Raw genomic sequence first — 13898 nt, 5'->3', positions numbered from 1 at the left:
AGTGCTTGGTGCACCAGGCACTCTGCTAGGTCATTAAGAACCCAGTCTCCATCCTCAAGGAAATTCCACAAACTAGGAATCTAAGAGGGTCTCAGGAGAGGAAAATAACATGGAGAGTTGCTCACTACCCCCAGAGTGGTACAACCCCCAGGGGTACAGGCGTTCAGAGAAAGTTGAGGGCAGGGTGACCTTAACTGGTACCATGCACAAGGTGAAACGGAAGCTGGGTCTGCAAGAGTGGGGGTGATTTGCGTAAGAACAAAATATAATAGGCAGGCCTTACCTAGCTGAGAATAAGAGCAAGGCTAGAAGGCATAAATACCGCAGTCTACACTCAACCAGCATTCCTGCACGTCTATAAATTATCCAAGTCTCTGTGCTTTGCCACGAGCAGGCGTGGAGTGACCGTCAGAGGTGTGAGGTGGCACCAGGGACCAGCGAGTCAGTGATCTCATCTGGGAATGAGGTTGGAATACAATGGTGCTTCTTGGACTCCAGGCTGACCCAGCAGGGATTGTGAATCAAGATTTCAATAAAAATAGAACAGACTAAAGTGGACTAGGACTCCCCAGGGTGCAATGCATGCACCGAGGGTAACCAAAGGCATGAGGTTTCATCCCATCAGCTGTGTCTGTGCATGATGGGAAGGTGTCAAATCTACTTCTCATTGAGTCTCCATCAAAGGCCTGGAAGCCATAGACTAGATGCCCCCGAGGTCCCTCACAGCCCCTGCTGTTCACCTGCTGAGTGACTGTCGAGTGGTTGTAGGCAGCTGCTTATGTGCTCTTGCTGAAGAGGGGGTGGCAGGGCAGGGAGAAATCGGGGGGTAGGGGATAAGTTTGGGCTAAAGTTAAGAGTCACTGAGGAAAACAGCATCACCTCATGCAAACACGGGAGCCAAGGCCATTCCCCAAAAGAACTTCATGGGCCTAGGATTCTTTCCGCTTTCTCAACACCTTTGAACCCAGAGTGCCTTCACTGCCCCAAGTCAGAACTGCAGGCTCATGAGACAGGCTGCGGGTGAGGAGCTGGCAACTCCCACTGAGCAGGCCTGGAAGACGCCAGGGGCAGGCCAGAACTTCTTGGGGTGGCAATTCCCCAAACCAGTCTGTAAGCACAAAGCGGGCGTCCCTTCACTAAGGATCAAAGTGCTTTCCGGGGGTGCAGCTGTCCCTGTGGGTGGCCACTTCTCAGCCTCCAGGAACAAGCCCCAAGAGCTCTCTGTTCCAGGCTGTCCTACCAGGATGACGAAAATCGGCAACTGACGCTCCCAGAGGAGGACAAGAGGGACATCCGGCAATCTCCAAAGAGGGGTTTCCTCCGCTCCGCCTCACTAGGTAAATGCACCCCTCGCTCTCCAGATGTGGCCGGTGGTAACTCCCAAGAGAACGCCGGTCAGGTACTCAGGGATGACTGAGAAACCATGGTGGCCTGCCTCAAACCAGCCCCACACAGTCGGGGGATTTCCAAAGCAAGGAGACAACAATCCAAAGGCAGGGTGTGCAGGGATGAGCCCTGGACAGATGCTTCAGAACACGTCTCAGACGAGGGGAGGGGAGAGGAGGGTGTCTCGGGCCATAGTTACTGCTCCTGGCACCCCACCAGAGCGTGAACCGTCACAGGCCAGCGTCCTGTTTTCCTGCCCTGATCCTGGCTCTCTGGCTGGCTTTGCAGGTCGAAGGGCCTCCTTCCACCTGGAATGTCTGAGGCGACAGAAAGACCGAGGGGGAGACATCTCTCAGAAGACAGTCCTGCCCTTGCATCTGGTTCATCATCAGGTAGCTCACACTTTTGGACAGGCCACTGTCTCCTGCTAGCGGGCCAGACCGTCCCGGGGGTGATGGACAAATCCTGAAGACCTCAGTGGGTCTTGCCTGTCTCAGATGGCTGGCACGTCCTGCCCCTGCCCTAAGAGCCATCCCTGTAAGGCTTCGCACTCCTCCTGTGCAGGTGAGAGCCACAGCAAGGTCTGCAGCATCGCAGGGGGCGCCTAGGAAGTACTGGTCTCAGGAGCTCTTTGTGTGATCCTGAGGACCCAGAGCTGCGGGTTCCACCTGAGCTTTCTTCTTAGGCTGCCACAGATGCCACTGACTCCCCTGACACTGGCCTATGCTGCAGGGCACTCAGGAAGATGTACGTGTACCTAGGGTTTGAACATACCTGGAAATTGTGCCGGGCAAAAATCCATCCAATGACATAGAGAAGTGATTCAAGAACCCACCAGCAACATGGTCAAGGGTAGGGAATGACATCCACAGAAAGCAGATCCAGGGAGATTCCATAAAGGAATTGTCTCTTGCTGTGGCTGACCACAGCTGAGACAGTGAAATCCAAGATGCCAGGATCAAACATACCGTAGTATCTTTGAGCTTCAGTGTCATATAAGGCCAGTCTATGAACTCCAGGCAAACAGGTCTCAGCCTGGGTTTCCCAACATTCTGACCTTTTTAAACATATACTCTCTTATAGCATGGACCTATGTTTTAAATGGACTTATGCTTTGTACCCAGAGATATTCAACTGCCAATCAAAACTCCTAATCAGCATGAGATGGCCAGTGTGGCCTGGCTGCGTCGACAATACTTCAGCTCCAAGAAATAAACAGGTTTTCTTAGCCTGTGTGGCGTTGACTTCCACTGGGCTTTCTGAAATAATGAATATGGCCTTACACTTTTCTCAGATTCCCAGGGACCCAGGAGCCCCAGGCTGAGGACCACCATGGGCTGCGGCAGGAGGTGGAAGGATGTGGGGACACTGTGTGTGCTATCTTAAAAGATTTCTAGAAGTCGATTTCACTTATCTGTTCTTGTCGTACTGGCAGGCACGAAACTCTCTTCTTCATCTCTTTCTCCTCCTGTACTCTGTGACCCTAGAGGTGGGCTTTCCCCACCACAGTGTCACTGTCTCCCGGGAGCACATCCCGTCAGAGCAGCTCACTCTGCAGCGCCTCTGCCTGGGCAGGTCGTCATGGCAACAGCCAGGCAGGCCTGGTCCCGACCCTCAGGATGCTCAGGAACATTCAGGGACAGAGGGTGCACCATGTGAATCTGGTTTTTTTTGTTTGGTTGGTTTTTTTTTTTTTTGAGACAGAGTTTCACTCTTGTTTCCCAGGCTGGCATGCAATGGCAAGATCTCGGCTCACTGCAACCTCCACCTCCCGGGTTCAAGCCATTCTCCTGCCTCAGCCTCCCGAGTAGCTGGGATTATAGGCACGCGCCACCATGCCTGGCTAATTTTGTATTTTTAGTAGAGACAGGGTTACTCCATGTTGGTCAGGCTGGTCTCGAACTCCCGACCCCAGGTGATCTGCCCACCTTGGCCTCCCAAATTCCTGAGATTACAGGCATGAGCCAGTGCTCCCGGCTGTGAATCTTTTAACCACAATACAGCACCAGATTTAACAACGGTTCAGAGACAACGTGAGCTGGAGACTGGCAGGGCATTATGAATGGCCCCATTAACTGTAAGAACTAAAACCACAAATACTGGTTTTCCCAACTCTTTGTGAGGTGCACAGTGCTTCACAGACCTCATTGCACTTGAACCTCACACCCGCCCCACAGCGAGGACGGATAGACAGCATTCGTTCTCCGGCTTTACCGACATGCAGGCCTCACCCTGCTCTCCATTCTATTGAGGACAAAACCAAGAGCAAGAGAATGCACAGCTGACAGGTGACCAGGCCAGGGCTAAAAGCAGATGACCGCAACTCCACCCAATCCGGCTTTCAGAAGTTATAGGAGAAAGAGATCACTTCAGACCCAGATGATCCTAAGATGTATTTTGAGATGTTGAAAGTCATGCCAGGTTGAGAAAGGACCGAGAGGGGAAAACAATGGCATGTGAATGCCAGGCAGGTGGAGCTAGCTGGACGCAGCAGCTGCAAAGCAGTGTTTGCTCAGAAGCAGGGGCCTGCCTTGCTTGGGGTCGGCCACTCCTATTAACTCGCACCCCTTGTGTGTCCACAGGCATTGGCAGTGGCAGGCCTGAGCCCCCTCCTCCAGAGAAGCCATTCCCCTGCCTCATTCCCCAGGCCTTTTGCCACCCCGCCGGCCACACCTGGCAGCCGAGGCTGGCCGCCACAGCCCATCCCCACCCTGCGGCTGGAGGGCGCCGAGTCCAGTGAGAAACTCAACAGCAGCTTCCCGTCCATCCACTGCGGCTCCTGGGCTGAGACCACCCCCGGTGGCGGGGACAGCAGCGCCACCCGGAGAGCCCGGCCCGTCTCCCTCATGGTGCCCAGCCCAGCTGGGGCCCCAGGGAGGCAGTTCCACGGCAGTGCCAGCAGCCTGGTAGAAGCGGTAGGTGACTCACAGACGGGCAGGGGGGAGAGGCCACGGGCAACAAGGGGACTTGGCTGAGGAGGCAGCACCTGGCTCTTGCCAAATCCATTGCAGTCAGTATCTGAGCCGGACAGACCCTCCCTCTCAGGGCTGCACGAGGGCTGGGATGTGGAAAGCCATGACCGCACAAGATGCTGTGGGCTCTCTTGAGGCGAGGCCCACTGCAGAGGGCAACAGAAATGACTGGGCAACTTATCCCAGCCAGAGGCATCTGTGCTGCAGCTGCTCAACATGCAAATGTGAGCCTAGCTGCCTTTATACACAGACAGGCAAGATCCGAGGTGCTCAGGCCTGACTGCCCGTGAGCATCACCTGGGGCGCTTTGGAAACCCAGGACAAATGAACTGATGATTGTTAAAGCTCTTCAGTGATTTGAATGTACCACCAGGTTGGGAGCCACTAGTCTAGAACAAGAGAGCTTTCAGTCCCACGACGCTCTGCCTGGCCAGAACGTCTAGTGCCATCCTGGTACCACATTATTAGGGACCTTTGACACATTGGAACAAATCCAAAAGAGGATGACCAGGATGGCGAGGTTCCTAGAAACCATGTCCTAGAAGAACAGGTTCAGGGAGTTAGGGAAGAAACCCTGGAGAGGAGGTGACTATGGAGGGTGCAACACACCTCTTACACCTTGAAACGGGTGGAATGGGGAAAGGGTGGCAGGCCGGAGCAATTGGCTCAGCCCACCAGCAGGCAGATTTCAGCTCACACGAGGAAGACCTTCCCAACAGCTCTTCCAAAATGAGAGGGGCTTGCCTGAAAAGTAGTGAGCCCCCCATCATCAGACATAGCCAAGCAGAGACTGTGCTCACCTGGACATCAGGCCGTCATGCAGGAGGTGGGGAGTTAAACCAGGTGGCTTCCAAGGTTTACCTCTCAAAGTCTGATATTCCTGTGGCCTTGGTCATCCTGCATTCATTTCACAGACCTCCCCTGAGGGCCTACCATGTGCAGGTGCTGTTCTAGGTACACGGACACAGCTGAGGAACAGAGCTTCTGCTCTCATGAGCTCACATCATGGTGAGGAGAGACAGATGATGAACACACACATACATACCACATCAGGAAGGTCAGGAGTGCCAAAGAAAAACTAAGCAGGGTGAGGAGAGAGTAAGTGGCGTGGGCAAGGAGCAAGACAAACAGATGTCTGCGAGGAGTGAGTGCCAGGCTGCACTTGGCTTCCCCCCACCCCCTGGCTCAGGAGCCGATTTTCCCATAGGCAGGCACTACGCAGCTGGTGGGGAGGACAGAGAAGCTTGAGGGTCACAGCCTGGCCCTTCCCCGCAGAAGCAAGGCAGGGGCATGCACCGTGTTTGCACATATACCTCACCCCTAGAAAGGCGGTGGCAGGCAATGGGCAGTGGGCCTGTCTCAGCAGTTTCACCAGGGAGAACGGTTTCTCTGAAAGAATAGTAGAAAGGTCCGGTGGGTGTCAGAAGGGAGAGAGGCAGGCAGGGCAGCCTCCCTGGTCCTTCTGAGAGTCAAGCCAACTGTGGGTTTTATTTTGGTTGTTTTTGAGACAGGGTCTCGCTGTGTCACCCAGGCTGGAGTGTAGTGGTGCAGTCACAGCTCCCTGCAGCTTGTCACTCTGTCACCCAGGCTGGAGTGAGGTGGTGCCGTCACAGCTCACTGCAGCCTGGGGCTGCTGGGGTCAAATGATCCTCTCACCTCAGCCTCTGGCCTTGCTAAGATCACAGGTGCGCATCACCACGCTCAGCTAATTGTTATAAAATTTTTTGTAGAGACGAAGTTTCCCCGTGTTGCCTGGGCCTGGTCTCGAACTCCTGGGCTCAAGCAGTCCTGCTGCCTGGGCTTCCCAAAGTGCTGGGTGACAGGTGTGAGCCACGGTGCTGGGCCATTAGCAAGTCTTTATATATTTGATGACAGTGTTTGACCACCCCAGCCGAAACTTCTCTGGCCTGCACATCCCTAATTAATTCTTTTGGCAGATGCTCCATCTCTACTTGTTCCCTGTGGGTGCCCCTCCCAACACACACAGGTCCACGTGCACAGGCACACTTCCCCGAGTGACCCACCAGACACCCCTGGCTCTAGCCCGCAACAGAAGAGCTGGGCTCCAGGAATAATGTTCCTTTGGTTCTTCATGGCTCCCACCCCGCTCCTTCAGGTCTTGATTTCTGAAGGACTGGGGCAGTTCGCTCAAGATCCCAAGTTCATCGAGGTCACCACCCAGGAGCTGGCGGATGCCTGCGACATGACCATAGAGGAGATGGAGAGCGCGGCCGACAACATCCTCAGCGGGGGCGCCCCACAGAGCCCCAATGGCGCCCTCTTACCCTTTGTGAACTGCAGGGACGCGGGGCAGGACCGAGCCGGGGGCGAAGAGGACGCGGGCTGTGCGCGCGCGCGGGGGCGCCTGAGCGAGGAGGAGCTCCAGGACAGCAGGGTCTACGTCAGCAGCCTGTAGTGGGCGCTGCCAGATGCGGGCTTTTTTTATTTGTTTCAATGTTCCTAATGGGTTCGTTTCAGAAGTGCCTCACTGTTCTCGTGACCTGGAGTTAACCGGAACAGCGTCTTCATTCATTTCTGTTGGGACAAGACGCGGAGCCTGGGTGCGCGAGCCGCCCTCCGGGAGGAAGGCGCCCGGCTGCGTCTGCAGAGGCGGGGAGAGGAGGCGGCGAGGGTCCCGGGGCGCGAGGAAGGCGCCTGCCCTCTCCCAGCCCGCAGGTCCCCGGGCCCGGCCGCGCCTCTGCGGGGAGAGCACCCCGGCTTCCCGCGCGCCCTCACCAAAAGGACCCTACAGCAAACGGGTGTCTTTCGACTCTGCTTGTAGAAACCATTTGCACATATTCTGTACGAGCCTTGCTGTCTCCCTAGAGCCAGGGTCCTGCGGATTTGGAGAAGGGAGCAGGGCAGGACTTCCAGGAGGACCCCAGCCCGGCCCGGAGAGGGAGGAGGAGGCCGTCAGGGGCGCGGAGCTTTGGGGATGGGCGTGGGGCCGGCCATGGTGCCGCTCACCCCCACCCGCCCCTGCCCACCTGCGACGGGATCCCCCGACCGGCACGGGCCACGCCGAGCTCCCGGCCAGCCGCCGGCCCGCAGGCAGCGCGAGGGAGGAGCTGCGCCGCCGGGAAGGGGCCGCCGGCTCCGCGCAACCAGGTGGTGCTGAGCTTCCGCTGAGCGCTCTTTTGTTTTGTGGTTTGACACTTTTCTTGACAGCATGTTGCAGTTTCTTTTTGGTTTTGGGTTTTTTTAATTTTTTATTTTGTTTTCCCAGGGGGAGGGGAGGAAGAAGAGTGTTTACAAAGTCCTGTAGCCCCCTCACCTTTCTGTTTTCACTTCTGCCAATGTACATCGGGTTTGGTTTTCTTGTATTATTTAAACGGTTGTGGTTTCCTTTTTCCACGGAGGTTCAATAGAAGCCGCTGCAGGAGAGTTTTACCAACCATTGTGTATGCCCAATAATTTGTTATCATTTCCTTAGGTAGTAACCTATTTTTGTTCTGGTTTGGTTCGGTTTTCTAATGGAAAGGTAATTGCAATGCACTTGATGTGGTCTTGCACATGTGGGTGATAGAGTTGGGTTCCTTTTAATGGTGGGTGTACAGGTGGGTTTGGGAGAGAGGAGCATGCGCGAGTCTCCGAGTGTGTGCGACGCGTGTGTGTGTGGTGGGTTGTCTGTGTGCATATGTCCTGCGTATGTATATGCACCCACACCATGTGCCCGTGCACACCAGTGACTACGCAGTTCCCCCTTTCTGGTTTAGCTGTGGGAAGATCTGAATCTGGGGCCATTTGAAAGCAAAAACAAACCACTGTCTCTGCTTCTGAAATGGGAATCAGTAACTCTGCATTTTCTGTCCCACAAGATATGCAAAAACAATGCAATAATATTCATTTAAAAATACAATTGTGAGTTGTGTTGGCATTAAAACTGTATTTTAAAAAAAAAAGACAAATTTAAGGGAAAAACACAAGAAGGCATTTTGCTTCAATATATTCCGTGTAATGTTTTATTGCATTGATCATGTTTCTGTTGAAGAAACCGTTATACTTGAATTCAGGTCAGTTTCAGTATTTTTCAAATATTTTTTTAAAACTGAATTGCAATTGTGCCAAGCGAATATAATGAATTGAATTAAGTTGGTTTTCGGATTCACTTCTTGTATATTTTGCTGCATGTAAAGTAAATCATTTTGTATTTGGAGTGTGACAAGCTTTACCTTTGAACTCTTAAGTGCTTTTCTATATGTGGTTGGGGGAAAGGGAACAAGTTTTCTTTAATTTGCACAATGAGCAAAGGTATCACCAGTGTAGTCATTATTCTGCTCTCCACAAACAGGTTTGGACATAACTGTTTTGCATATCTTGTGTTCGCTTCCATTTTCCTCAATTTTTCCAAAATCATTTGCTGGGTATGTTCGTACCGCCTCTTGCTGTGATAGACCAGGACCTATTTTATTCCAGGCTTCACTCTGTCCACTCTGCTCTGGTCATCTGATTTGGTACTTCTCCAAGAACAGCCCTTCACTATTAGGCGTAGGCAGGCGTTCTGAGCAGACCTCCCTCACCGGGCTGGCATCCACATCCCCCACGGAAGAGGTGGCTGGCTTTCCCTTCACTCCCACCACACAGACTTTTCTCGTTGGCTTCCTTAGGAAAGTGTACACCAACCGGGAGGATAAAATTAAAGTCAGGCTGCTTGGAGGGAGGGGCATCCTCACTTCAGGATTCCGCTCTACCCAGCGAGGACAGCAGGGGCTCGAGAAAGGAACGGGTGAAACCCTGATCCATCTGAAAGTCAACTCTGCGTGCTCCTTTCTCTGTCCACTCCTCGCTCTGGAGCAGCCTTTCCTTCAGGCTTGCCCTAATGTTTGGGCTGCTGAGGAGGAGGCCAGGACAAGGGAAGAGGCATCCGGAGCCCACAGTGGGGGTGGGAACAGATTTTGTGGGGGCATCTCTGATGCTCACGTATCTCCCTAGAATATCACTCTTTTGGTGCTGTATCCTTCAAATGTATGTCAACAGTGATGGCTGAAAAGGGACTGCTCTGGGGAAAACTGGACCCAACCATTCCCCCAGAATTGACCCACTGAATCTCTTTCAGTCCTAGTGTTCCCTCTTGGCACATATATAAGTAAGCTGGAAATTAAACTAAGGGACAGTCCATTCCTCTATGGCAGCTTGCTGGAGTGATCCATGAAAAAGTAGAGAAATGTACTTGATACTCCCCGGATAACACAGTCTAGAAACAGAGTTTCTTTATGGATCTCCACACCCAAGTCATCCAGACTTTCTTGATTCCTTTTCAGTGCCATCAAGGTCCTCTAGAAATTGAGTTTAGGTATCATCCTTTGTAAAGTTCCCAAGATTTCTAGCCGGAGGTACACACGGGCGTTCCCTGTCTAGGGCAGGAGGACTGTCCTAGACTGATTTTCCGATCTAGAATAAGACTGGTGTATGATGCCTGTCATCACAACAGACTGGCACAAGTCGTGACACCAATGAACCGCATCCACAACTTTCCGAGTGATGTCTACTCTCCACCTAAAATGGAACTTTCCCCATGACCTTGTAAAACATAATTGTCACATCTTCCATATCCCTCCTGACAGCCCCCAAGTGGCAGGAGAAAACAGCCAGGGGCTAAGAGCCCAAGGGCCTTGAAGAAACACAGTTTAAGGGCTGCAGTTTGATCAGCTTAATTCTTTGTCCTCTGACCAGCCCTGCCTCTTTCATTTCCAGACCTTGGAGAACTTTTCCCAGCTTTGATTCAGAAGGTATTATTATAACCCCTTTCCTTCTTCTTAATCCAGTAGGTCTCACTCTGGTAAATCCACTCAAAAGAGCAAGGCAATGTCTCTCCTTCTGTTTCCCAGTTCCAAATTCCAGGTGCTTGTCTGGAGTGAAGCTGCCTGTTCTTCTCTCCCAGCTTTTCTCCACCCAGCCTGTCTCCTGACTATGTAGCTGAAGACATGGGGGGCAACCTCAGGAAACGCAGGCCTTTCCATGCCCAAGTTCATCTCCTGAGAAATAGGGACACCTTGAAAATGAGGACATTGGAAGCCACCCAAAGGATGGTGGCTACTTTATGGAGTCCTGAAGATACACAGCCACCACTCCTAAAGGCAAAGAAGTAGAACAAGAATGTAGGTCAAGGATAGAGTGGAACCCTGGTCATCAGGGTTTTTAGCCTCATCGTGGGAAAGGTGGCAAAGGAGGATGATGGCATCTCTGTCCCTAGAGGCCTAGAATAATTGAAATATCATTGTTGAGGATTTAGAAACAATTCAGCAAAGAGGCCACACAAGGGGCCTGCTGACTCCCAGAAGACCTCTTTAAACCCCAGGGGGGGCAAATACTTGCTGACGCAGTCCAGGCCAATTCCATGTTTTAACGAAGACCTGCCTCTGGGGCAGATGTCAGCACAGAGAGGACTGGGAGGAGAATGGAGGCAAGAAAAGGGCATATTTTGACTCCCTCTGGGTCTCTTCCCAGTTCATGGAAGGACATGTTCAGCTCACCCACCCACAGTGATCCGTGTGGTGGAGCCACTGACATCTCAAGGATTTGGGAAGGTGAGAAGAGTACACGTTCCATCTGAGGGTGTTGTCCCAGCCACGTCAGCCTACCTGGCGGGGTGTGAGGGTATCTGCCGCCCTGCCCCTCCTCTGCTGATGTCCCTGCCCTCATGCGGTCCAGGTGCCACCTGACACAGGCTCCTGTGCAAAGGCAGGCAGGGAAGCCTGAACCTCACTCACAGGGAGGCCCTCAGCCGCCAGAGTCCAGGTTCTCCAGTGGCTACGATTTGAGGAGGTTGAGGGGGAAGACAGGAGGCAAAGAAGAGTCCTACAACTGTCAGGAATGGGGCACCTTTCCCTGTCCCTAAGCAGAGCTCCCTCTTCCCACTGCCCTCCCCGGCCCCAGCTCTCTGTCTTTCCCAACACCTAGTGAGAAAGACGGTGCATGGAAAGGAGTCCCATGGGCAGATGCTTACACAACCTCTTTGTGAAGCCACTTCTGGGCTTAACTTCATTCATCAATTCATTTTCACGTCAAAGCAATGAAACGCTTCTTTGTGGAGCCAGATACCAGTATAACAGGTGAATGGGCTTCTGCCACATCTCTACATTATTGTGGAGGATGCTTGAACCATCTCCCTAGGAAACACACCTTTAAGGCACAAGAGCTGGGGTTGAGCTCCAGATAAGGGACTTTCCTGCTCCTGCAAGGGTGAGCACTGTATACACAGACAAGGAGGGCGCAGCAGTGACTCCCTCAGGTGGAAGCAGTACCATCAGAACCTCCTATTATTATGAGATACATTCTATTTATGTACATTGAGAGAATACTACAATCAACACTTTTACCTGGGATGACTTTAAGAGGTTTGAGCCAAAGCACCTGAAGTGGCAAAGATCCATGGTCTTTGTGGGGTATTAGAGAAGCATTCCAGGCACCCCTGAAAGCACTCTAGATCTTGCAGCTGAGTGGATGAAGGGTAACACATCTGTGGAGCACCGAGAGGAGTCAGAGTTAGCATTTTTCATGAAAATTCTCCCATGTCTCTACTAAGAATGAGGAAGAAAAGATGAAGACTAGGTAATTACACAGAGGTTTGAAATGTCACGTCACCAGAGCCAAGTCCTCTCCCTTCAGATCCGTTACTGGCTGCTACACAGGGACACCCCCACCTTTTCAGGGCATCCCATGCACCCCAATTCTCAGAATCTAAGGAATTTGACTTTGTAGGGATCCCAGAAAGGGCACCATGCCACTTCCCCTGGCATGAATCAGACATACATTGTACATTCATTTCTAAAATTCACTCATGCACCTCAAACCAAGGTCATTATCAAAAAGAAGCTCTGAGTGGAAGAGCTTGTAGGTTTTAAGAGAGGGTCATTTCTATGTGAGGAAATGCAGAAATGGACAGAATGATTCTTATTCACTGTTTGGGTCTGGAGAATTCCCGTTATGGAATTCTTAGAGATCTCAAGTTTATTACCAAGAGAATTAGGAAAAAGAGGTGAGCAGGCACCAGGCCAAGCAGTGACTCCCTTGCCAAGGAACCTGAGGCTGCAGGATTCAGGGACCTCCTTGAGGAAACCTCTCCTGGCCATTGTCCAGGAGAAAAGAGAAGGCTCTCCTATAGAGTGAAAGGAAGCAAAAGAGAGTGGGTCACTGGGTCCTATACATAGCACCCAACCCCAAGACTTCCCAACATGGAGAAACTATGCCAATGTTTAAAAGGGGGAAAGGAAAGAACTTGCACATCACGGGAAGACGATTTGTAAACACACAGTCCTGTGCAAAAAGATCTCCTTCAGGAGGTGTCTCCAGCATCCCAAAGCTGTGCGCACCTCTTTTCCTGCCTCAGGCCACCTATGCATCCAGCTGCAGCCCGTCGCCACACCTGAAATCCATCTCTTGAATCCCAGCCAGATTATATACCACCCCATTTCCATGTCCTGTCCTGCCCAGAATGCATGCTGTTCTCCCAGAGCCTGGTGGGAATGAGGCCTTGCAATGAGGCTGTGGGAAACAGAGATGAGCAAGTCTGGACAAGTCTGTGATGGTAGTGGATGAGAATAACCCATGGCAAAACATGCACGCTCATTAAGAAATAGGGTGACAGATTCCCCATTGGTGAAGCACTGAAAGGTCTATTACTCTCATAATATTGCTGTTTTATTTTAATCCACCAGAGCTACCATGCAAAACTTTCCTCCCATGAAAGGCTCCAGATAAAGCTCCCCTCTCCTCGTGTCCTCCTGCTCAAACCCACCTTCATCCGCCAAACCAATCTGTACCATGCCTGTTATCAGAGAGGCACAGAAAGATGGGCACTGCCTCCATTGTCACCATTCCCCACACCCCTACACAACCCCACATCCTCCCCTCCAGGCTCCACGACTTCACAGTCTTACTGTTGTAAATATCATTGTACAGTTTGTAATCCTCAAATAATCCCATTGTCAGAGGCCTCACCTGATGGCCTTCTCACCCTCGAGAAAGGCCAGGGAATCTAGAAGGGGCAACCCTTCAAGGAGAGCTTCAGGGTCACCTCTGTGTGAGACACTATTGTATATTCCTGTAAGATTGCATTTTTATCTAAGGAATGATGTTATTTAAAAAACAAACAAAAAACACAAAAAATAAGAATTGCAAATAAATTTCTTAACAATGTCTACATTGGCTTCATTGTATCTTCCCTCTTCCATATTTCTTCCTTTCTCCTGTTTCCTAGAGGTCGCAAAAACAAACTTCACCCGGTTATCTCAATTGTCTGGGATCCCCAAAAGGAAGAAGACTGGAGAGAACACAGGAAATATGAATCCAATGATAATACCTAAGTCCATTCAGCAGTTAATCCATCCCCTATTTCTTCCTTCTCATGAAAGAGTTGACAGGAAAATGGCCAACAGTTAAAAAGGAGACAAAATCAGAGGAATTAAATGGCTAATTCGCACGGATTAGACAGGAAAAGCTGTCTCCTAAATTGGTTTTGAAAGAAGGACAGCAGGGAAGAGGGATGGAACGTAGGAGAGAAGGAAGGACGGGGAGACATGATAATATATAAAGTACTAT

At 51.5% G+C, this 13898-nt stretch overlaps 2 protein-coding genes across 39 annotated transcripts in view; both read left to right on the top strand.

The window, feature by feature from the left end:
- The window catches only part of LOC117090701 (voltage-dependent L-type calcium channel subunit alpha-1C), a 744659-nt gene extending 736130 nt beyond the window's left edge, over positions 1 to 8529 (top strand). For all 38 annotated transcript variants that reach the window (XM_033223225.1, XM_033223240.1, XM_033223224.1 and 35 more), the window contains 4 exons: positions 1231 to 1337; positions 1675 to 1778; positions 3969 to 4301; positions 6475 to 8529. In XM_033223225.1, the coding sequence (XP_033079116.1) occupies positions 1231 to 1337; positions 1675 to 1778; positions 3969 to 4301; positions 6475 to 6774 (844 nt within the window). In that variant the 3' untranslated portion in view covers positions 6775 to 8529. The remainder of the gene's footprint in view (positions 1 to 1230; positions 1338 to 1674; positions 1779 to 3968; positions 4302 to 6474) is intronic.
- On the top strand, positions 6771 to 13498 carry LOC117090707. The gene has a single exon (XM_033223266.1). It carries the CDS (start codon positions 6788 to 6790, stop codon positions 7724 to 7726), a length of 939 nt encoding a protein of 312 aa, XP_033079157.1. The 5' UTR covers positions 6771 to 6787; the 3' UTR covers positions 7727 to 13498.
- Positions 13499 to 13898: the final 400 nt, after the last annotated feature.

Source organism: Trachypithecus francoisi, unplaced genomic scaffold, assembly GCF_009764315.1.
Source record: "Trachypithecus francoisi isolate TF-2019V2 unplaced genomic scaffold, Tfra_2.0 Lachesis_group11, whole genome shotgun sequence".
NCBI classification, from domain to species: Eukaryota; Metazoa; Chordata; class Mammalia; order Primates; family Cercopithecidae; genus Trachypithecus; species Trachypithecus francoisi.
The sequence above is the reverse complement of the archived record's forward strand: the minus strand, read 5'-3'. Positions and strand labels throughout refer to the sequence as shown.